Raw genomic sequence first — 23,353 nt, forward strand, 5'->3', positions numbered from 1 at the left:
CCTGCGCATGACGTATAAACATAAATATAACGAGTTAATTCAGTAGATAAAAAATTATTCTCATAAAAAAATCGGTAGAACCTTAAGCAAAGTTGTTATTTCAGTGTATTTATACATCAATCATAAGGAATAAAAACGATCAAAATGCTGAATACCAGTATAAAGTTGATTTTTTCTTTCAAATCTGGCAATACTATCTGTACTTTCGTTTTAAATCCTGCAGGTGTCGCGCCTTTCGATAAACATGGTGACTTCTGTCAAGAAAATAAAAGAGAATGCATAAGAGATACTGTTAATGAGAGATGGAGGAGATTCCGCGCTGATATAGATAATAATTAGTTTGCATATCGTATCTGAATTCGTCAGATCAATGTTTTTTCTTAATAGCTTCCAGATATTTAACTGCAGTAGCTCAAAAAATTTATGATGTGCGAAATTAAGATATTTTCATTCGTGTGTCTGCATAGTGACAGGTCATTGAATACATGAAGATGTGACGACAATAGCGAAAAAAGAGATGCATTAAATTTAATATGTCTTTATCTATAAGTGGAATTGAAAAGTCTAAGTTACTAGGCCATCGTCGCCAAAGAAGTAACAGTGATCCGCAAGCTACAGCATTATTGCTTGCTCAAATTCGCCGGGATGAAGGTAATTTTTATTTGTAGTTCTTTCGATTTTTCAAGCTTTTTTAATATATTATAGATAAATTTGCACATGGTATATCGATATTAACAGGCATATAGCGCGTATAACGAATGGTTTCGCGATATTTAGATTCAAAGATAATTTTTGAATAATTAATTCTAATATTATTTTTGATTTTTTGTTCCTTTAAAGTTATTTTAAAAGGGATTTTTCTTTTATTTTACTTTTAAATGCAAGTTCACATTAACTAAATGCATGCAAATAAATTGTTGCACCTAAATTACAGAATATTTTTAATGAAAATAACTGTTTTGTTTTTATGTTTTTTTATTAAATATTTGTGTGTGTGCCTGCAATAAATATTCTTACATAAATTATAAGATTTCAAAGTGTTATTCAGATTATAGATATTTTGAAAGTCTTGTTAAAGGTTGATGCAATAGGGAATTTATTTGATTTTCTCTTAAATAATTACAAAATTACAGATTACTTAATAAAAAATGTTCATTTTGTTTATTTCCAACATAGTTTCTTAATTATTCATGTTTAATCTTAAAAACTCATTTTTCTCATAATTGGAATTTTTTGAATATTATTCTATGTTTTTTGTATCTTTCTTATATAGCAAGAGTAGTCCTTTTAGTATGTGTAAAATATATCTAATCAAATGCAATCTTTCACTGATAAAGATCGACTGCAATAGTATACCGAAGTTTTGTCAATAAATATTTTTACAAATTTATAATGTTATGCCTTGCTGTTATTTTTAGTGTATAAAATTACTCTTTCTTTGATAACCTTTTCATAAAACTTTTTTGAGAGATATAAGCTTTATTAATTATGATAAAATGTTTTATCAGTAATTGTAGCATTGAAATTTAGGAGAAAAATTAATATACTTACACTACATATTTTTATTTTCATGTGCAATATATTATATGTCCATCTTCGAGGCATTATAATCAATTGATTCATTGTTTTTTCCTACGTGTTTTTATTTCCATTAGCTTTTCTTATTGGAACTATTAACAGATATCTATTATTTTAACTATTTAGTGCATTTTCAAAAATAAAATGTAGTTATTTATTTATGTGTTGTTTTTCTTTTTTCAATCCTCTACAATGTTATTATTTTTCTGACTTAAAAGTGCCATTAAGATTTAACATTTAAAAAAAAAAAAAAAATTACAAAGTTTTAAAATAACCTTTCTGATGGGCTGAAAGTACAATTGTATTATAATTTCTGTGTCGAGTTTAATTTAGTAGTCTAAGTAAAGATGAATGCTTTTTTATGAATAAATTATAAATTTTGCTTTTCTTTTAGCCTGAATGTGTCACAATTTGAGTGGGGCATAAATTAAATCCAAAAATTTAGCAAATTCAAAGTATATTTTATTGCTTCAGTTCGTTTATAGTATATATTATTTTTTAAATTTGTGAAAGTTAGAAGAAAATCTTTAAAGAATGTGTTGAATTATGCAATGAAAGAAAGATTGAAAAGCCGGATTATTTAAAAATTGAATTATTTTGGAGAATGCATTTTAATTATTGGCTTGTATTATTTGATTAGGAAGATGAATGGTTTTTGAAACTCCTTTTCTTTATTTCATGTTTTTTTTTTTTTTTTTTTTTTTTTTTTTTCTTCATTACTACAAGTTAGACATGGAAAAAATCCTAAACTATCTTTTTTACTTCATAATTGATCTTGTGAATGTTTCCCAAATGTTTTTTTTTTTTTTTTTTTTCCTACATTTCTAAAATTAAACAAGTTAGCCATGGAAATATCCTGATTTTTTCCCCCTCATAGTTGGTTTTGTGAATGTTATTTAAATGACTTTCAGTGTTCTGAATATGATTACAGAATTATTTGAAAGAAACTTTGTGTGCATGTGTGTGTGACTATTTAACATTGGACCACAGCTACTTTTTAGGATCGCAAATGCATTCTTTCTTTTTTCTTCTTGCAGATTCCCTATTATTGCAAGCAAAAATTGTAAAACTTCAACATTTCAGTGAATTTTTCTAAAGAACTACTTTGAACTTAATTTTATATATGCGTATCCAATGCTTCATATTCTTATTTATCATCTTATTTTTTAACTGTTGGAAAATTTTTGCTTAAAAAATGGACTAGTAAATTATTTGTTTTATTATAAATAAATAATAATTTTTAGTAAAGCAGCTTTAAATTAAATCAAATATAAGTATTTGATATTTACATTACATCTTTTGTTATTGAGGTATTCTATTTTATCCAATCTATAGCTGCTGTTGAATGGGAACTATAAGTAAGCAAACAAAGATGCATAGGCATTGATTAAAAATAGGAATAATGCTGACTTTTGACATCCTGAGGGTAACATACTTAACTAATGAAAGAAGCAGTTTGCATCCATTTTCAGAAATTAAATTATGGAGACTAGGGAAAATATTTACAATGGCCAATCTTAAAATTCAATTTTTGAAAAAGTAGAGGTATGATGTTTAGTGTGTGAAATCCTTTATTTTTATGTGCTTTTTATCAAAATATTCAAGTTCTTAAGCAATTAAATTGTGAAAAATATTTTGACTATAAAAACTATATTTATGGAAGAAAAAAACTCTTCAGCAATTAATTATTTATATATAAAATTCTTAAAACACATTAATATTTAAGATGCATGTCTCAAGAAGAACAATTACTAGAAATCTAGCTGTATTATATTGCACATTATTAGGATTTTATTGCAGATTAATCGTAATTTTGATTTTCTCTCTTTTTTTGATTATATATATATATATATATATATATATACATATATATATATAATATAAATACTGAAACTAAACGGTTTATGGATATCTGAAAAAACTGAGAATGTATGTAATAGGAAATTTTAAGATTCAGAGAGTGAAAAATTGACCCCAAGAGACTCCCCAAGAGAGGTTAGTTGACTTCTCTGAAAGTTGGACCTCAAAGTATTAACAAGTCATTAAATTTTGTTTACTTTCATCTTACTATGCTTTTGTCTATATTTAATTAACTTAAAAATATTTTGCACTATATATATAATTGTAACAAAGCTGAAATTTTTTATATAAATGCTGCAGATATTTCATCTTAGCATTTATTTCCATTGTTGAAGAGGAACTATGATGTAAGGTTTCTGTTTAAAACATGGATTTGCTAATTTTTTTTTTTTTTTTTTTTTTTTTTTTGTCCTTATAATTAATGTTTAACTTCAGAAGTAAACTGTGATTTAACCCTTGACTGGGGAAGTGGGGTCTGTGATACCGCTAAAGATGGACTTTCAGTCACTCCTATTCTATTTTTAGCTCAATCAAATGGATTGACCCTGTAGCTTCCTGTTTCATGACCTTCACTAGACATGCACTTTTTCAGCCGGTTTCAGTGGATACTTTTTTAAATATTTCAGCTATTTCTTAGCGCAACTGTGAGACCTCGCCTTCTTTTTAGTGTTCCGGTTTTATATAAGGCATATTAAATGACTCTAAAACTTGGTGCTCGAAAGATCATCCAATCTACTGATCCTAGTTATAAAGCAGAGTTCCAGTGGCTTTTAAATAAAGCAGAAAGTGATTGTAGTGATAAGGATAATGTATAGAAAAATGTTTCGATTAAAGTTCTCATTTGGCTGATTCTGATGCGTATGTTCAAATATAATTAATTTTTCTAGTGAAAATTTATTTTGAAAAATTTCTAAAATATATTTATATACCAAGAGAAATATCTGCAGAATTTATAGGCTGATTTTTATATGTGTAATTAACCTGTATATTTAAAATGTCCTTGAAATGCGATGATGCCAATAAAAAAAGGATCAATTTTACGTATTGTCATTTTTTTTTTCATATAATTGTTGAATTTTCTCTTATATTGTTTTCTATATACCTTTGTACGCTGGAAAAATAAATATGATTGAAAAAAATAAGTAATATGTTTTTTCAAGAATATTATTTGTTGTAACATGTAATTTGAGAAGAAAATGTATGTTCCAAAGCAATTACTTTTTTCAATGTTAATATATTTTGAAAAACTTCTAAAACATATTTATATATCAGGAAAAATATCTGCAGAATATATTGACAGATTTTCATACTAATACATTCATTATTAGAAAATTTAGTTTGAGTGTAAAGAAAATGTGGTCTCCTAGACCGTATCTCCTCAGTTAAGTCCTAAATTTTCACCTCCCCAGTTAAGGGTTTAAAAAATATATATTTTAATGTTGTCCATTTTTAAACACTACTGCTCTTTCTTGTAATATAATTGGTTATATAAAGGTATATTAGTATTATTGGTTATTTAAAGGTATATTAATATTATTGGTTATTTAAAGGTATATTAGTATTGTTGGTTATTTAAAGGTATATTAGTATTGTTGGTTATTTAAAGGTATATTAGTATTGTTGGTTATTTAAAGGTATATTAGTATTGTTGGTTATTTAAAGGTATATTGGTATTTTTGGTTATATAAAGGCATATTATTATTATTGGTTATTTAAGTTTATTAGTATTATTGGTTATATAAAGGTATATTAGAAGTAATTGCTTTTTTATTAGTTTACATTGAAATTTTTATTGAATGGTTATCTGAGATATTATCTAAGAAATATATTTTGTAATACACAGAAAATTTCAATGCTGAAAAACTCTTCCTTCTGTCCTTATATTTATAATAAACATGTTTAGTGTCAGAAAAGAAAATATTGATTTTTTTTTAAGTTGATTTATTTCCATTTCAGATTAAAATTTAATTTTGTGTAAGATGACAAAAAAATTAGAGATATATGACACAGTAAACAGAATGATGTACAGCTTCTAAAATGGTACAGGCTACATACTTATCAAAATTTAATATTTAAGAATGCTTTATTGTGGAAAACAAAGGTACAGAAAATATTCAATTGAAATTATTAACGGCATTAACCACAGTGAACTAACTAGTCATCAAAATCACTTTGTATAAAATATTTTTTATTAGTATTTTCTTATATTTATGTATTCAGCAACAGAGAACAAAAGAACAGAGAAGACAATCAGGTCATTCTACCATTAAAAGAATAAATTTAAAAAGTTAATAATTCCAAGTATCGCAACTTACAAGAGTATTTTTTCAATGTTTACATATTTTGTAACATTCAAACTGATAAAGAATGAGAGCATGTTCCAAAATAAAAGTCATTCTAACTTTGATGTATAAGACATTTTTGGAACTAGAGTATCCATTCTGTTTAAATTTTTACTTTCACTTTGATTTTAATTCCTTTTTATTTCCTTGGGTTTTGAATCATTGCATTTTGTAATTGTAATGCTAGTAACATAAAATTTCAATTGCTGCATAGAAAAAAAGTGAACTGCATTAGAAATAGATGGGTGTAGTGTCATAAATTGTTCATTTAAATATTTGATTTAAGATACTTCAAAATAATTTATTTTTACTATTCAAAATTATAAATTTTTCTTCATTTGTCATGGTGTAACTTAAAAAAAATGAACTGAATTTTGACTATTCTATTACAACTTTTCTGCACAAGAAAACTTCAGTCAGTCAGACATGATGACAAGTACAGGTCTTCTCCTTAGATCTTGATTGGAATTATGGTGGTTTTTCTTGAATCTTTACTGTAATGCAGGTACTTCACTGTACTGTAGTAATCTTTAAACATTATTCAGAGACTAAGGTATTAAAATTTTGTTACTTTTTTTTAAAGAAGTGCATGTTCCACTTGTATTTTTTTAAATTCAGTTGTATTGTTTTTCTTTTAATTTTAGAAAAATCACTTAATGTAATTATTTAAAATTAGCAGCTTATTTTAAATGATGCTCTGATGGAGTATTTCTTAAATTTAAAATATTGTTTTATGATATGAGAATTTAAAAAAAAATTAATTTGAAACTTATTATAATATTGCCTTTTACTTAAATATCAATAACAAACTAAAAATAAGCTGGAAATTGCATGGATAATTAATTGCAATTAATATAATAGATGTTGAATCTGCTCTTTGACAATTTTTCTGTTAATTTTGTAGCATACTAGTAACTATAAGGCAGTGAGAATAAGCCCTTTAAATAAAAGGGTTTTAGAAATCAGATTCCGGATCAGTATTTGAATCTTGAAATATGCATTATATTACAAAGAGGTTTGGGAGAAAAAATGTAAAAGCCTAGTTTTTAATTTTTTAAATTATATTCCTTTACCTAAAATTTTTACTTAGTGAATACTTTTTTAATGAAAAGTGTAAACTCCTTTTAGCTTAGCTACAACATTTGATCCCTAAGGCAAATTTGCAGAATATCGCCTTTCTCTTACAAGTTATGTGGAGCAAATAAATTTCAGGGAGAATTTTTATTAATTATTTAATTTCTAAAATATGGTACAAAATTACAATACATTTTTCTTTCTTTATTATTATTATTGGCACACTTCTTGATAATATTACAAGATTTCTTAGCTGCAAGTTATTTATTTGGAGATTTCAGATAAATAGAAAGCTATATTAATTGTGATGGATTAAATGATGTAGTAATAGCAGATTTTGCCACCCATCTTTAAACTTTTACCCTGCCAGCCATCTTTTAGTTTTGCCACTGTGCTGTCCTGGAATTTCATGTTAAGATTGTATGCAAGTATATTAGTGGATGAAAATAAATATCTGTATTTATATAAATTCAGAAATATTTTAAAAGAATTTTATTAAGTAAGCAAGTTACCATGGAGGAAAAAACTTTTAGTGTTGAACATGCTTAACCAAAGATGTATCTGCAATGTTTAATGTTTGAAAATAACCTGAAGTCATTTTTTTTTTTAATTTGTTTCCTCTGGATATAACATTTCTTGTAGTTCTGAGGTGAAAATTTTTAAAAACTGGATAAATTTTAGATTGGGCAAATTTTCTTTGATTGAGGTTTTACTATGCCACTTATTATTTAAAAAAAAAAAAAAAAAAAAAAAAACTTATTTTGCATTGCAAGTATGTCCTCAAATGAAAAGATAATAGCGTAAAGCTAAATTCAAGGAAAAGTACTTAACCTATAAAAATTTATAACTTTCACAACTTTTTTTTTTTTTACATAGTATGCTATTTGTTGGAAATAAAATAAAATGACAATGAGCATTTTATGTTTTTAAAGAACCTCATTGTTTTCTATTTTATATTTATTTTATTAAAACATTTTTGTTCTAGCTACATCAGCCTTGGTTAAGCATGAAGATATGACAATCCAACTTAAAGAAGTGTCCCCTGCTTCATTTGCTTTTGAGCACTCTGGTAGCTTTTCCTACTGTGATAACAGCATTCCTGAAAATTGTATGTTATTTTCCAGCACCACATTCCATACCATAACTCAGTTAATTACATCCTTAAATTTGTAATATGGGTTGGGTGGAATTGTTATTGTACAGTTTTGTAGAGATGTAATAATGTGAACTCTGGGAAACATTGTATTATGCTCATATCGCTTCAGTTCAAAATATGCTATTGATATCTCTTAGTCAAACTAAGCACTAACATAAAAGATTAGGTATCCTCAAAATTTGAATCATATTGATATCTGTACTATGGCATATATTTATCTTTTTTTCAAATTAAGATCTTTTAATTTTATAATAGAATGTGTTCATGTCTTATTCTATGAAAAATTCTAAATGCAACTGTAAAGAAACAAAAAAAAATGTTTAAATCATCATTTATTCGTTTCATATACTTGTATGTAGAACAGAGCCTGTATGTCACCTATAGTTTCCAATTTTAATTTAATGTTTATGGCTAAAATAATTCTGAACGGTGCATTTTAGCTATAAACTTTTAAATTATAATTATTCACATGACCTTTGTAATCTTGTTTTATTTCCTCTCCGGGAAAAAAAAAAAAGTGAAGCTGTGATAAATACTTGTTAATAATCGTGTTAATGTGTTTGTTAAAATGTTACATCAAATGTGGTTTATTAAAATTTATCTTTTCTTAGCATTCAAAATAGTATTGATTCTTATCACAAAGCTTGTAATAAATGTATTTATTCAAATAGTAAGTTTACAGAGAACATGCTTAAATTTTAAATCTAGTGTATATTGTTTTTATCATGTGATTAATCATTTCCAAAATAGGTCAGAATATCACATTTTTGTGGAAAAATGCATATTTAAATTATTTCTTAATTTATACCACTTTAATAATTTTTTACAACTTCATTTCATTCATTTAGAAAATATCTCTTGATTAAAATATCAATTAAGAAACATTAATTAAAAAGTAGGTGGTTTTGAAGAAATGTATCGAAACAATATTCTCTACTTGAGAATTTATATGAATGCGCTTAATTTTATAAATTTTTCTATTGTGGATAAGTTACGAAAATGTTTCTTCCATAAAACACAATTAGGGATTGCAATATCGGACCAAAAGTTCAATACCGGTATTCGGTATTTTTTAGATCTTAATACCGGGATACCGGTGTTAATAGCGGTAGTAGAAATTTTAGAAAAAGAAAGAAAACACAAATGTTTCTTTGTTTTATTTGCCAGTTTTATTAGAGTGTGTAAATATCGCAAAAAAATAATTTGTAACTTATAAATTATAACAGTATATAATCAGAAAAAAGTAAAGGAACATCTTATTTATTTAAATCACAAAAAAGTGTAAATTTCTATTCAGTCTGTGGTATTATTACAAATTTTTGAAATGTGATCTTAAAAAACATAATGTACTGTCATTAAGCCTGGAACTTAATTTTGTACAAAAATTACCAGCTGTCGAAAACGCTCTTTCTGCATCTACGCTAGTTGGTGGTACTATGCGCGATATACTTTTTCCAAGTATTTACCTCTAAATCCCTCATCTTCAAATAAATCGATTTCTGGTCGGATGGGTTTGGATATAGCTGATTTCTGTTTTGTATTTTGGTTTGTTGAAATTTTTTTTATTTATCGATAATTCTAATTTTTGTTCAAGAGACAATTCCTTTTCACTATCGACATTAGTGTCATCATAATCTTCGATAACTGCACCGAATTCTTCTGAATGTGGATAGGTTTGTGGGTAAAAAATTTTAAGAAAATTTACTATAAACTTGATCAGATTTGAATTGGTTAGTCTGTTTTCTTCTTTTACGTTTTCATTTTTAAAATCATTATAATTATGTAAATACTATAAGACATTTTCTATTTCGGTATGCCTTTCTTCTGTGCGATTTTTCAATATAATGTATAATTCTTCGGGTAGTGATGCGTGCTGTTCTTTCAGTGACTGCAACATGAAATTTATTGTTGCATTAGCTGTTAATAAATTAGAATCTCTACGACATAATGCCTCAACAGCCAATTTTTATTGAAAGTAGAGCTGATACAGTTCTGGATATTAAGTCGAATTCGCTATCTGAAAAATTAATTTGCAGGTTTAAGTCGATTATTGCTTTTTGGATTGGATTTCTCAGTTTCAAAAATCTTTCCATCATTAGGTGTAAACTGTTTCAACGTGTTTTAGAATCTAATACTAACATATATTCTGTTTTATTTCCAGTTAATATATATTTTTGTAATATGGCATTTTTTGTGGGGGAACGTTTAAATATCTAAAAAAAATTTCGAACTTTATAGGAAGCAATTCTTGACGGGTTAATATTTCATCGTCATTATTAATGTCTTCAACAATTACATTATCGTTACCCCTCTCTTACCCTTATTTTGTCGAGTTAAGCCCATCCCAACGCATGCGCAAAAGCGCGGAAGGTTTTACAATCCGTTTTCAAACAGTATTTTATCACTTCTCTTGATTGTACGATGCAACTTTGTATTCACAATCTAATTAATTTCGCCCGCTAGGGAGACATGTAAACAAAAATGTATAGTATTTTGCTATGTTGGTGATCCCTAAACATATAATTTAGACAATTTTCAAAATTTCTAGTAAATACCAAAAAAACAATATTTAAACTTGTGAATACCGGTATTACAAAATTGTACAATGGCTCAAAATACCGGTATTCAGTATACCGGTATTGCAATCCCTAGACACAATACGTAACTATTGAAGCTCATCGTATTTTGAAACAATATTTCATGTTTCAAAAACAACTTATGAATATTGTGTTGCTGTGTACAAAACAGATTTTAGAAGTATATACTTGATTAACGAGGGAAATTAATCTTTGTGTTTCCGTTCCTGGTAATTACATTGTAAAGAAATTTGTACAAAACAGTAAGTAGAAATGAGCGAGAATCTTACAAAATTAAAATATCTTATTCCTTACATTACTCATTTTATACATTACAGAAATATTATAGAGATTTGACCATCCATGATTTTAAAATTGCCTGCTAATGATGTATTTTGTATATGTTGCTATTATGTAATTTCATATGTCTTTTTAGAAAATTGATTTCAGCAAAAGCTCTATTTACACAGGATCGTGCTTTTTATTTTTGTATGTAAATTTCAAAAAATGAGAAGAATTCCTTTGCCCTTTAAAAGCACTGTGAAATTTCGCTTAAGTTAGTTAGTTATATTGACATCCCATTTTTAAAGCAACACTAGGGCTATTTGGGGCGGAACTCGTAATTGGGAACCACGGTCAGATGACGAGGGCGGCACCTGAGCTGGCAGGTGACAATTTTTTTATGACCAAACTCAAATTAAGGACTTATTAGATGAATACAGACTGTTATGGAAAAGGGAAAGAGTCTTTGTTTTTAGTTAAGGTGTTAAAATTTTGAGACAATTTTTATTTAAATCTTCGTTAAAATAGAGAAATAATAGATATGCTGTAATTATGTGAACAATTAGAATAATCCTTGACGAAAATAATAATTATAGTATGCATAATCAAATATTTGTTGAATTTATGACAAGCCAGATTAAGAATCAAATATTTGTTAATCATTGCGAGTTCAACAACTACTCTTTTAAAAAAGAATACTCTGATTATTTCAGATCAAAAATAATTCTTTACATAATTTATGAAAAAAGATTGCTTTTTAAAGTAAACTACACTCTGTCCCAAAAGTTTAGAGATTATAGTGAAATATATGTTATAGCAAAACGGAAAGGCATATAAACACCAATTGCAAATATATTTATTCGAGCTTGAAGTTTGGACAGGTAATGCCAGTGCCGTCTTCGCATTTGACTTGGATTCAAAACTAAGAGGTCCATCCTCAAAATAGTTCTCGTTTTGCTTCCAAACGGGACATTAATATAACTAAAATAACCAAATTTGTATCCGACTGTCCATCACATTTGGTCTTCCCGGATGTTTTGCCTCATATGGCAACTAACGAGTTTTATACGCGATTAATCATTTAATTCATTCACGAGTTAATCACAATTTAGAATGGTTTAAAAGTTTCGATATTTCCTTAACAGTCTCGAATTCAGAATTTTACTCACTCCTTCAGACAGCTGTGAAACTTTAGGCATCTTAAAACGCAGAACAAGCGACCGCTTTCCTTTTGTTATATCGTTTTTATTAAGCTCCTAATCGATGTTCTGATTACCAATACCATATTTGCATAAAACTGCATTTGTCTATAAATTTTCAGGGCAGGTTATTTCTATTTATTCTACGATTTAAAAATTGACGTTAAATATAGGTATATCATTGCTTTCCCCCCCCCCCTTCAATATACCGGCATAGCATTTCTATATAGTAAGTTGTATCGAAATACATCATATATTACAAAAAGTGATAGCCAGAATACAAGATTCTATAGACATTTGAAACAGACTGTATTAACAGATTTCCGTAACAGATGCATGGCAAAAATAATCAACGTTTAAATTAAAATTTTATTTTTTTATGTACAGTTTGATATGAAATCGAATTATTCCTTAACCCGTTAATAGGGCATGACGAAATATATCAGTGCGAAACGAGTTGAATGTAGATTAATTACCCTTTTAACAGGTTAATATTAATTATTTGGGTCATGCTGTTTTCCATTCAGATGTATATCATTAGCTTGCATCCATATTTGGGAAAATAGAAATTATTCCTTCTGGTAATCTTTTGTGCTTATTGAAGATTGATTGGATGGATTTTATTCAATTTTTAACATTGCATTGGAATAGATTCTTATTAATTTTGTGGCTGTTTTTGTTACTGTAACATGCCCTTCAAATTGAAGTTTATTTAGAGCATCGAAGTAATAGCTATGTTGGTTGATAAATTCAGTATATTGTCACGTAGATACTCTAGTGTTGAACTCAATGACGCACACAAGAAGTAGAGCTAAACCAATTTATTAACTCAACTCAGAACTGAGAATACAGTGACTGACCAAATCTTCTGCTTTTATACAAGTAGGGAAAGTTCCAGAATTCTTTTCTGGAGACAGTAAGAAAAGTTCAGAACACTTGTCTGGTAAACTAAAGAAATGTCCAGTATCTTCTGGAACATGAAATAAAGGAAAACATAAAATCAATGAATTAAATATTTACACACACTATGAACCCCATTGTCTCTAGCGGGATTCGAACTCAAGGTCTATCGATTATGAGACCAGTGCTATGACCATTCGGCCATGGAGACTCGAATGTCTTTCTTCAATGCGACAATATGTTCTCGTCAGTTTTGCATTCTCATCCCATTAAAGTGTACTTTCTCGTTTGATTGTAGTTATAATAATTGTTAAACCATGATATTACATTTATTAACATCAAAAAATAGACATTTATTTTAAATGTAATCTGATACTAATGATGGTAACTGTTGTATTAAATGCTTTGCTGTATTACTAAAATGAACTTAGAGTTTAATTTGAAGAATTTTACTTGTAATGCGAGTACGAAAAATTTTAATAAATCATCATTCATCTATTATAATGTAATCCTTTTTTTCATGCTGAACAAATAGGATTGTGAAAATTTGCATATGAAAGTTCTGTGTTCAAAAAGTAATTTAGTGCAGCTGTTCAGAATGAGCTTACCGCCTACCTGGTCCATTTGGATTTTTGTTGAGGAATCCTTCTATGCAAAAATTCCTGTTTCAAGTTTTTTTTATAGAGTATCATGTCTGCTCGAGAGCTGCAGACCACCACTAAGATTATTTAGAAAAGCTCTTCCTTGGAGAAGTGAAACAGTTTACCTCGGAATAACACTGGATAAGCACTTAACCTTCAAAAAAACATATCGCCAAAATAAAAAAATAATTAAAAAGGAGCTAAAGTTTAACTTTACCCCATATTTAAATACAAATCCAAGCTCTCTCAAAAGAATAAACTTCTCATTTACAAGACTGCGTTCCGGCCTCTCATATCATATGCTTCTCCCATCTAGACGACCACCTTTTATTTAACTATATAGTTTTCGAGGGTGTTTTTTATATAAAAATACTTGTACAGATAGTTTGTGTTCTTGATATGTTGTGTAGGAGTCAGAAATGATAATTTGAAAGGTAGACGGACTATAATATGCACCGGTGTGAAGCCTTATTGAGCCGGACAGTATGTGCCTTCTTTAAGACAACTCTAGAGGATGGCAAACGACACTTTCCCATTTTTCAGAGAATTATTTTTTAACATTCATTTACTGTGGTTACAATTGTGTTCAAAAAAAGTAAAACCCAAACTTTTGTGTGTGTCATTATTCGTTTCCTACATCGCTATTTGCTAATTTATATATTTCTTGAATCTGCTGGATACAATGATTAATAGTAAGATTTAATTTTCATTTTTAGGTTTTCGCTTGAGAAACAGGATAGGGTTTTAGTTATTCCTGACAATTTTCATCGTTGAGTAGATAAGAATAAGTTTTTATAATAACAAAAACCTACATTTTTCATGTATTAGGAATAATTTACTGTTTGATAGGAAGTAGGGATTGCAATACCGGGATACCGAATACCGGTACTTTGAGCCATTTTACAATTTTGTAATACCGGTATTCACAAGTTTAAATACCGGTTTTTCGGTATTTACTAGAAATTTTTAAAATTGTCTCCACTATATGTTCCGGGATCGCGGACATAGCAAAATAGTATACGTTTTTGTTTTTATGTCTCCCTAACGTGCGAAATTAATTAGCTAATTAATCGCTTAATTAATTACTTAAATCTGAATTAGCGAAACATGAATTATCCCTGAAAGAAGATATTGTATCCATAACGACTAATGGAGCAACAGTTATAAAAAAAGTTGGAAAGTTGATTGGTGCAAATCGTTGATTGGTGCTATGCTCATGGAATTCAATCAGGAGTAATAGATGTATTATACCAAAAAATTTAAGAATAGAAGAATCCAAATACTGTGGATATAGAAACTTCGGATTCCGACATTGAAGAGAGTAAGAGTGAGAGTGATATTGACAATGAAGATAATGACAATGTAATTGTTGAAGAAGATATTGCTAATGAGGATGAAATATTAACACATCAAGAATTTCTTCCTATAATTTATAAAGTTCGAAAAATTGTTAAGACATTTAAGCTTTCCCCTACAAAAAATGCAATATTACAAAAATATGTACTAACTGGAAATAAAACAGAATATATGTTAATAATAGATTCTAAGACATGTTGGAACAGTTTACTCCTAATGATGGCACGGTTATTGAAATTTAGAAATCCAATCCATAAAGCAATAATCGACTTAAACCTGTAAATTAATTTTTCAGATAGGGAATTGGACTTAATATCCAAAGCTATATCTGCTCTACTTCCAATAAAACTGACTGCAAAGGCATTATGTCGGAGAGATTTTAATTTATTAGCAGCTAATGCAACAATAAATTTCATGTTGCAGTCATAAAAGAACAGCACAAATCACTATCTGAAGAATTATATATTACATTGAAAAATCGCACAGAAGAAAGGCATACCGAAATAGAAAATGTCTTATGGTATTTACATAATTATAATGATTTTGAAAATAAAAATGAAAAAGAAGAAAATAAAATAATCTTCAAATCTGATTAAGTTTATAGTAAATTTTCTTAAAATTTTTTGCCCACAAACCTGTCCACATTCAGAAGAATTCGGTTCAGTTCTCGAAGATTATGATGGCACTAATGTCGATAGTGAAAAGGAATTGTCTCTTGAACAAAAATTAGATATAGCGATAAATAAAATAAAAAAAAATCAACGAACCAAAATACAATACAGAAAACAACTATATCCAAAACCATCCGACAAGAAATTGATCTATTTGAAGATGAGGGATTTAGAGGTAACTACTTGGAAAAAGTATATCGCACATTGCTAACAGTACCACCAACTAGCGTAGATGCCGAAAGAGCGTTTTCGACAGTTGGTGATTTTCACACAAAATTACTTTTCAGGCTTAAAGACAGTATAATTGATACATTATGTTTTTTAAGAACGCATTTCAAAAATTTGTATTAGCACCACAGACTGAATAGTGATATTTACACTTTTTTTGTGATTTAAATAAATAAGTTGTTCCTTTACTTTTTTGTGATTCTTTATATACTGTTATAATTTATAAGTTACAATTTTTTTTTGTGATATTTACCCTTTCTAATAAAACCGGCAAATAAAAAAAACAAAGAAACATCTGTGTTTTCTTTCTTTTTCTAAAATTTCTAATACCGGTATTAAAACCGGTATCCCGGTATTAAGATCTAAAAAATACCGAATGCCGGTATTGAAATTTTGGTCCGGTATTGCAACCCCTAATAGGAAGTGATATTAAATCTCGGAAAGCGGTAGCGGCTCGTTCCATCAATATTGATCATTATTTTATGTCTAATTAATAATTGGCATTTTTAAAGACTGCCGTGCAATATATATTACTTTTCACGAATGAAAGTAGATTATTAATAGCTAGTTGACGTCAAGTAGGGAAGTAAAAAAAAAAGTGAAGATTGTGCAGCTGGAGGAACTAATTATCTCGAATCGTCCATGGTTGATTTTTCAGGAAATATGTCTATTTTGATCGATTATGTTGAAGATACCATAATAAAGGCCCATTATTCATAAGTCTGAGAGACTGAAGAAGTTGACGGTAGTCAACTCAATGTGAACTAGTTTGAAGAACTTCAGTTTGACTAAATCAAAATTTGATTTAGTGGTTTCAGTTTACAATTTCCCATTGCCAGATTAAAATTATTCTACCAGATCCTGTCGCTTTAGTAGACTTTTTCAGGAAACCTAATTGCTAGAGAAAATGAGTTAAATAGGAGATCTAAAGTTTTAGTTGAATTGAGAGTTTTACATTCTACTACTAAACTGTGGTGCTAGTCCTTACTCGTTTTAAAATGCGTTTCTGTGTCTGAAATATTTCCTTTACTTGTCTCACGAAATTCAGTGATTTCTGTTTCTATAAAGGCTCATTTCCCCACCTTTCCTTGCAAAATGGCAATAGATTGATTATAAATTACTCGAAATTGAAGATATTAAATAGCCATGATAGTTTATATGCAATATTCCATAAAATATATATTGTTGGAAAACCGTAAACAAACGGTATTTTGGATAGTTAACAACTGGCGGTTAAATCAGTTCTGAGGGAAAAAGCAGTAGTTTCTTATCATTTCAAATATATTCTCAAATCAATTCATTGCGGCGATCAGAAACCAAAATAGGTTTCCCCAATTACCCAATAATCTCTGGGGCAGTTGGGAACATATCGGGGTAATTATGAATGCCATTGTAACTGAGATTGATTAATTAGTGAATTAATTGACGGAAAAAAGATATTATTTAAGAAACCCTCCAAAACATGATTATGCACTCACATAAATTATAGAACTATCTTCTACTCATGTCAGTCATTTCAAATCGAAGAAAATGATAAAATCTGCAAAATTCGTTTTACCGATTATCCTAATTGACCTTATATTAATAAGGTTAATTAAGATAATTGGGAATTTATCTATTAGCATAATTGGGAATTTAATAATGTTTTTAATTTTATGAATTTTTTACTCACAATTTCATATCTAAATTAACACTTATTAATTTTATGACCAAGAATGTTCTTTACTTTGTTGTGTTATGTCATATTTAAAATTTTTATTGAAATGATTACCTGTTAACTCAGTCTAATGAAATATTTAATTATAAATTGTGTTGAATAAAAGTTAATGGCATGATTAACGATATGAGAATGTTTTGGTTTCACTATATATATATATATATATATATATATATATATATATAATATAATATAATATAATATAAACAAAATTTGCAATGTCCTAATGAAATGTTCATTTTAAACCATAACAAAATAGCATTGAAACAAGTAATATAGGTCTATTTGAATTTAAAATTTCATTTAATGAAATGAATCAAATCTGAATTAATATAGTATATGTTTCAAGTTGAAAACGTATCAAGTATAAATGCAGAACAATTATGAAAGCATAAATTTAGGTACAAAATATTTTACATAAATTTCCGATATTTTCACGTTTTGTAATAGATATTAAAAGATGTTCTACCAAAAGTTTTATTTCACAAATATATATGATTGATTGATATGTTGTTTGCATCATATATATTCCAATTTGAAGCTGAAAAGGCTTCGATTCCGTAATTTTTAAAAATCTTTAATTAAGTAATGCTCGAGCTATTTAAATTTTATAAAACAAATTATCTAATGCTTTGTTATTTTGAATTTTAAAAAATCTGATCTACATTCTTTCCTTGAAATTTACGAGTCAAGCATTAAATTATTAATCAACCACTTTTCGATAAAAATATTCAAAATATTTGTAAAAGTTGTAGATTTTGTTTTATATATATATATATATAGATTTGGAATTATAGCTAAATTGTACCTATGCAGCCTTCAAAGGAAAATGTTTGTAACGTTAGTCATAATTTATGATACTTGGACTATACCATCCAAAAAGTTCATAAAAATAGTCAATTTAATAGATGCTTTTAAGTGAACTGAAATGAGACGTGGTTGTGTAGTAAGATCATCGTAGTGTGTTTTTGGTAATTTATAAATCAACTGTGTCTTTGTCTCTGAAAATATTAAATTTAAATATTGCTTCAAAGGAAGCAATTTATGTACAATTTATTGTGAATGAGCGTATATGCCTGGTTTTGATATATTACCAAGTTGTAAAAAAAAAAAAAAATGTAATTTTGAAGTATGGTTGTTTTTATAAAAGCTATCTTTTTTTTTTTTTTTCAAGCAACCGGAAAAAAGACAACAGGAAGTATGAGAACTGGTTCCCTTGGTTCTAATTCCAGGACGTCAATTACACCCATAGAAGGTAAACAAAGTCGTCTTTCAGCTCTAGGCAGATTATTCAAACCTTGGAAGTGGAAAAGAAAGAAAAAAAGTGATAAATTTGAGCAAACATCCAGAGGTAGGTAAAATTCCAATCTGCACTTTATCTTAAACATGTAATGAATGGCCTTTTATTTCAAACATCATTTATAAAATGTCCAGCGTGGGAATCGAGAATGTACTAGCTATTGTAGACTAATTTATTCTGTTGTTTTCCAGAAAAATAACTCAGTCGACATTTTCAAAAACAGAAAAATTTTCTTATGAAAGGGAGCTATCAAATTTATCTTGCAACAAAAGTTTTTTTAAATTACTGTTTCTCTTTTTTACATGATATAAAGAGGATAGTTTACAGCTACTAAAGTTATTTACCGTATTTTGCTACAAGAAAAAAAAAATACTAATTATTTTGAAACTGGAACTGATGCAAGACAATTAGCAGTTATGGTATTGCAATCGAATGCACATTCACTTTAAACCTAAGACATTACGCATTTTGTTATTATATACATTTCATTTTCAGAGATCAGGGAGCGCTTATTTAATGTATGATTAATATTTAAAGATTTTCATGCATTTTACAGCCAAGAAGTTCAAATTGTTCACAAAATATTGATTTGCCAGATCTGCTGAGGGGTGGGTGGAATTCCCATCTTCAGAAGAGAAGCCTTAAGTTAAAAATATATATATATATATATATATATATATATATATATATATATATATATATATATATATATATATATATATATATATATATATATTTTCAAGAAAGAGTGTTGTAAATAGGGGGGGGGGTCGATTTTTGTAAACACTGATAACCTATCGTGAAAATTATCTCCATAATCAATATTTTTAGGAAGAGTAAGATTTGGTGTCTAGGTTCTAAAAATGAAATGCAATATCCATCTCATGATTATTATAAGAAAAAGAGCATATTATAAGAGGTATTATAAGAAAAAGAGCATATAAAACGCGTACTCTCCAGTAGAGCCGAATTTATGAAGAAAATGAAGACTATTGGAACAGTTGTCAACAACAACAAAAAAATGGAACACCTCTGTAACTTCATTATTTATTATCGCATTTTCATAAAATTGGTGTCGATGGAAATGGCTTAAGGGGCAGATTTCGTTAAATAGATAAACTGATTAACTGAGTTAATTAACCATTATCTCTAAATTTCTCCATGATGAAAATCGTGATTTTTCAATACTTTGACCCAGCAGATCTTTTTGTGTATATATCAAATTTTATTCTGAAATTCGCAGTAGTTCTTGAGATAGCTTAATTTTGTTTGCGAATAACTCCTTCCAAAAACAGCCAACCCACCGAGGAATGCATATTAAGTAAATCTCAGCTTATTTTTAACAGGAAAAAAAAAGAAGAAAAACCTTTTCTCTCGTTTTTTGTTTACAGGAATTTCGGAACAATAAACAATACTATGCAGATTTATTCTTAATATTAATATGATCTTCAAATTATAATTTTTTAAAAATATTGAAACATTTCCAATATTTTTGAATCAATTTATCATTTAGTCTTTTTAGTTGATCCCGCCTTAATAAATTATCAGTCATTATAATTTTTATGATGTATAAAATACCTTGTTTAACTCTCTCTCTCTCTCTCTCTCTCTCTCTCTCTCTCTCTCTTTTAAATCGCTGATTGGTGAGGTGCGAATACCGTGAAGACATTTTAAGCCAATGAAATTATCGATATTTATTAAAAGGAGGAAATTTTATTTTTAGGCGAAAACAATTGTTAATGGAATAGGAGATTTATTACGTTTCATAAGGTTATTATATAATAATAAAAATATTCACTTTTGGTTTTTACATAGAGTTCAACAATATTTTAACTATTTCAATGCTCTAAGCTAATGTTAAATATTTATCTGATAACACTATAATAACAAAATTTTAAATTATGAAAATATGACGGAAGTGGAAGCTCATTAGCTTCATGAAATTCCACTTATCTGATTCTAGAACTGAATGAGGGTAATACTTATGGTGATGAGACAATATTTGGAAGACGGTTTTTTACTTGTCGGTATGCGAATTATACAGGGCAAAGAGCTGTAGTCTTTAAATAAATTGGCACTAGATTTCAACGAATCTTCATATTTCAGGCCAATCTGAATTAAAGCATATTTGAAATTACGTACATCTGTCTGCGAGTATAGTAAGTAAAACATGGAACAAGTTAAAAGGATGGAATTTGTTTTTTACATCAAAATTATTAATTTGAATGAAGTTTTGGATAATGAAATCGTCTAAAAGAAATGTATCCTACTACTTAAAATCTGTACGAACATAATAAATAAGACGCTAAATGGATGAAATTTTATACAGGCTTAATTATCAAACTTGTATATCTGTCAAATTTAAAAATTCCAGCTCTTTTAGAAGATAGCGCCTCTCACTCTGTCTATTCCTAGATACTGAAATGTGAATACTCATAAACGCAACGTGATAAAAACTTGAAATTAAATTTGTAATTAGGACACCTAAATTGTTCTTTATCGGATTTTAGATTCTATCACTCGAAGAGATGAGAAAATGTATGCTGAATTATATGCTCTAAGCGAAAAAAATATATTTTGGTAGCATTCGGAAAAATTGTGAAGTTTAGAAATTAGTAGTTTGGCTAAATTGTAAATTTCGTTTTATCCATGACCAAAAGAATAATAATTTTCAGTAGATGACATGCTTATGCGTGTTGTAACTAATTCATTTCTTGGTCTTGTGTAATAATTCTTTGAATTTAGATTACATTAGATTGGTGAATTTAAAGGTGATTGATATCATTGAATTAAGATAAGAAGATGTGTGACTTCATTGCCGAAGTTGGTCAGTGTTTAATACAACAAAAGCAAGGTAAAAATAGAGAAACCAAAATTTTAGCAAACAAACTTTTTAGCACATTTTTTCACTGTTTTTTTTTCCTCCTGCCAGATATGCTTGCCTTTTCTCTACAAACAGCAAAATCACATTTCCCTCCAATTGTTTGTTCGAATTAATATCCAGAAATCTGTTCAATAAGATTGAGGCCCCTTTGTCTTTCCAACACAACAATACTGTAAACTTGATCAAATAAATGCCCCCAAACACATGGATCTTAAAAAAAAAAAAAAAAAAAAAAAAAAAAAAAAAAAAAAAAAAGTGTGTTCTTTTTCCCAAATTTGGCTTTGATTATCAAATATATCATTCTTCAACCCTCTTGTAAGGACTTTAATGGTGTGATGAAGACTTTCTTTTACTTTAGAAAGGTCAGTTCGCATACCCGTCAGTTTTATGATTCTGAAATGCATTTGTCAGAAAATAAAATAGGAAAAAGCATGTCATTTAGTCACCTCTCGCAAGGACCACACACTTCCAGCAAAGGGGGGTAGCATCCCTCCCATCTCGCTGCAGAACACCGCCAGTCGTAATAATTTAAGAGAAAATTGAGGCTCCGAAAATCTACGTGTTTATAACAAAAATGTAATTTTTTCCTATTTTAATTCTAAAGGCAAAAAGAAATTTAAGAAATTTTTTATTCAGTCCGCCATTGATTGTATTAGTTATAAATAGAAAAATTGATGTTATGTATCCCAATTTATCCCATTGCCTAACTTGTACAGCAGCTTTGACGCAACTGCTGCAGAATAATCAGTAAAGATCCTTAAAAGTAAAGATCAGCAAAACACCTTATAGTTTTTCTTTTAAAATTGAGAATTTAAGTTAGTTTAATTGAATGGTGACGAAATAACTGAATTTACAAAAAATACGAGAAATATCTTTAAAATTTCAAAACTTAAGTAAATGTTGCCAGATAAGTTCATGGTAGAAATAGTTACAACTTGTCAAAAGTAAAACAAAATGCAAATGTTCGAAATTTTTATTGTACTTGAACAGAACTAAAATAAAATGGGGAAACTTTGAATAATGTTATTTAAGAATTTGTATTAAAAGAAATTATCCCTGAATATATATTTTCTTTTTAGGAAGGAAAATATGTTGGTAAATTAATGATCATATACACTGAGATAGATTTAAACATTTTGCACTTCTAGGCAGTATACTATATAAGGTTCCTCTCTTAATAAATTGTTCAATTTCATTTCACACTTCTGTATAGTTTTAACTTACTCAATTTGTTAATGATATATTAATTTTTTAATAACTTTAAGACAATTTATATGTTTTTATTTATGATTCGTGACCGAGTCGCATCCATGTTTGTGTATAATTTTAAACAAATGCTTGGTACTTTTAAATATTATACTAAGTTAACAAAACAGCTAGGAGTCTGACTGATTATAATTTACAAAATACTTGTACTATCCTTGTATTTTATTATTCAAACAATTCTTTTTTTTTTTTTTTTTTTTTCAAATTTGTTTACTTGGCAGCTAGGTTAATGACATTTTTTAAAATCAATTTGCCTGTGATTCATCTTATCATAGCAGCCCTAGGTAGTTGCATAGTTTACTAGTTGGAAATCCGCTACTGGT

General features: G+C 28.0%; 1 protein-coding gene across 3 annotated transcripts in view; it reads left to right on the plus strand.

Annotated features, from left to right (window-relative positions):
* The first annotated feature begins 253 nt into the window (after positions 1-253).
* The window catches only part of LOC129958062 (phosphatase and actin regulator 2-like), a 68,344-nt gene continuing 45,244 nt past the window's right edge, over positions 254-23,353 (plus strand). For 2 of the 3 annotated variants that reach the window (XM_056070230.1, XM_056070229.1), the window contains exons 1-3: positions 254-651; positions 7,840-7,962; positions 18,755-18,931. In XM_056070230.1, coding sequence (XP_055926205.1) covers positions 534-651; positions 7,840-7,962; positions 18,755-18,931 — 418 coding nt within the window. In that variant the 5' untranslated portion in view covers positions 254-533. The remainder of the gene's footprint in view (positions 652-7,839; positions 7,963-18,754; positions 18,932-23,353) is intronic. The other variant, XM_056070231.1, reaches the window with a different exon arrangement.

Source organism: Argiope bruennichi, chromosome X1, assembly GCF_947563725.1.
Source record: "Argiope bruennichi chromosome X1, qqArgBrue1.1, whole genome shotgun sequence".
NCBI classification, from domain to species: domain Eukaryota; kingdom Metazoa; phylum Arthropoda; class Arachnida; order Araneae; family Araneidae; genus Argiope; species Argiope bruennichi.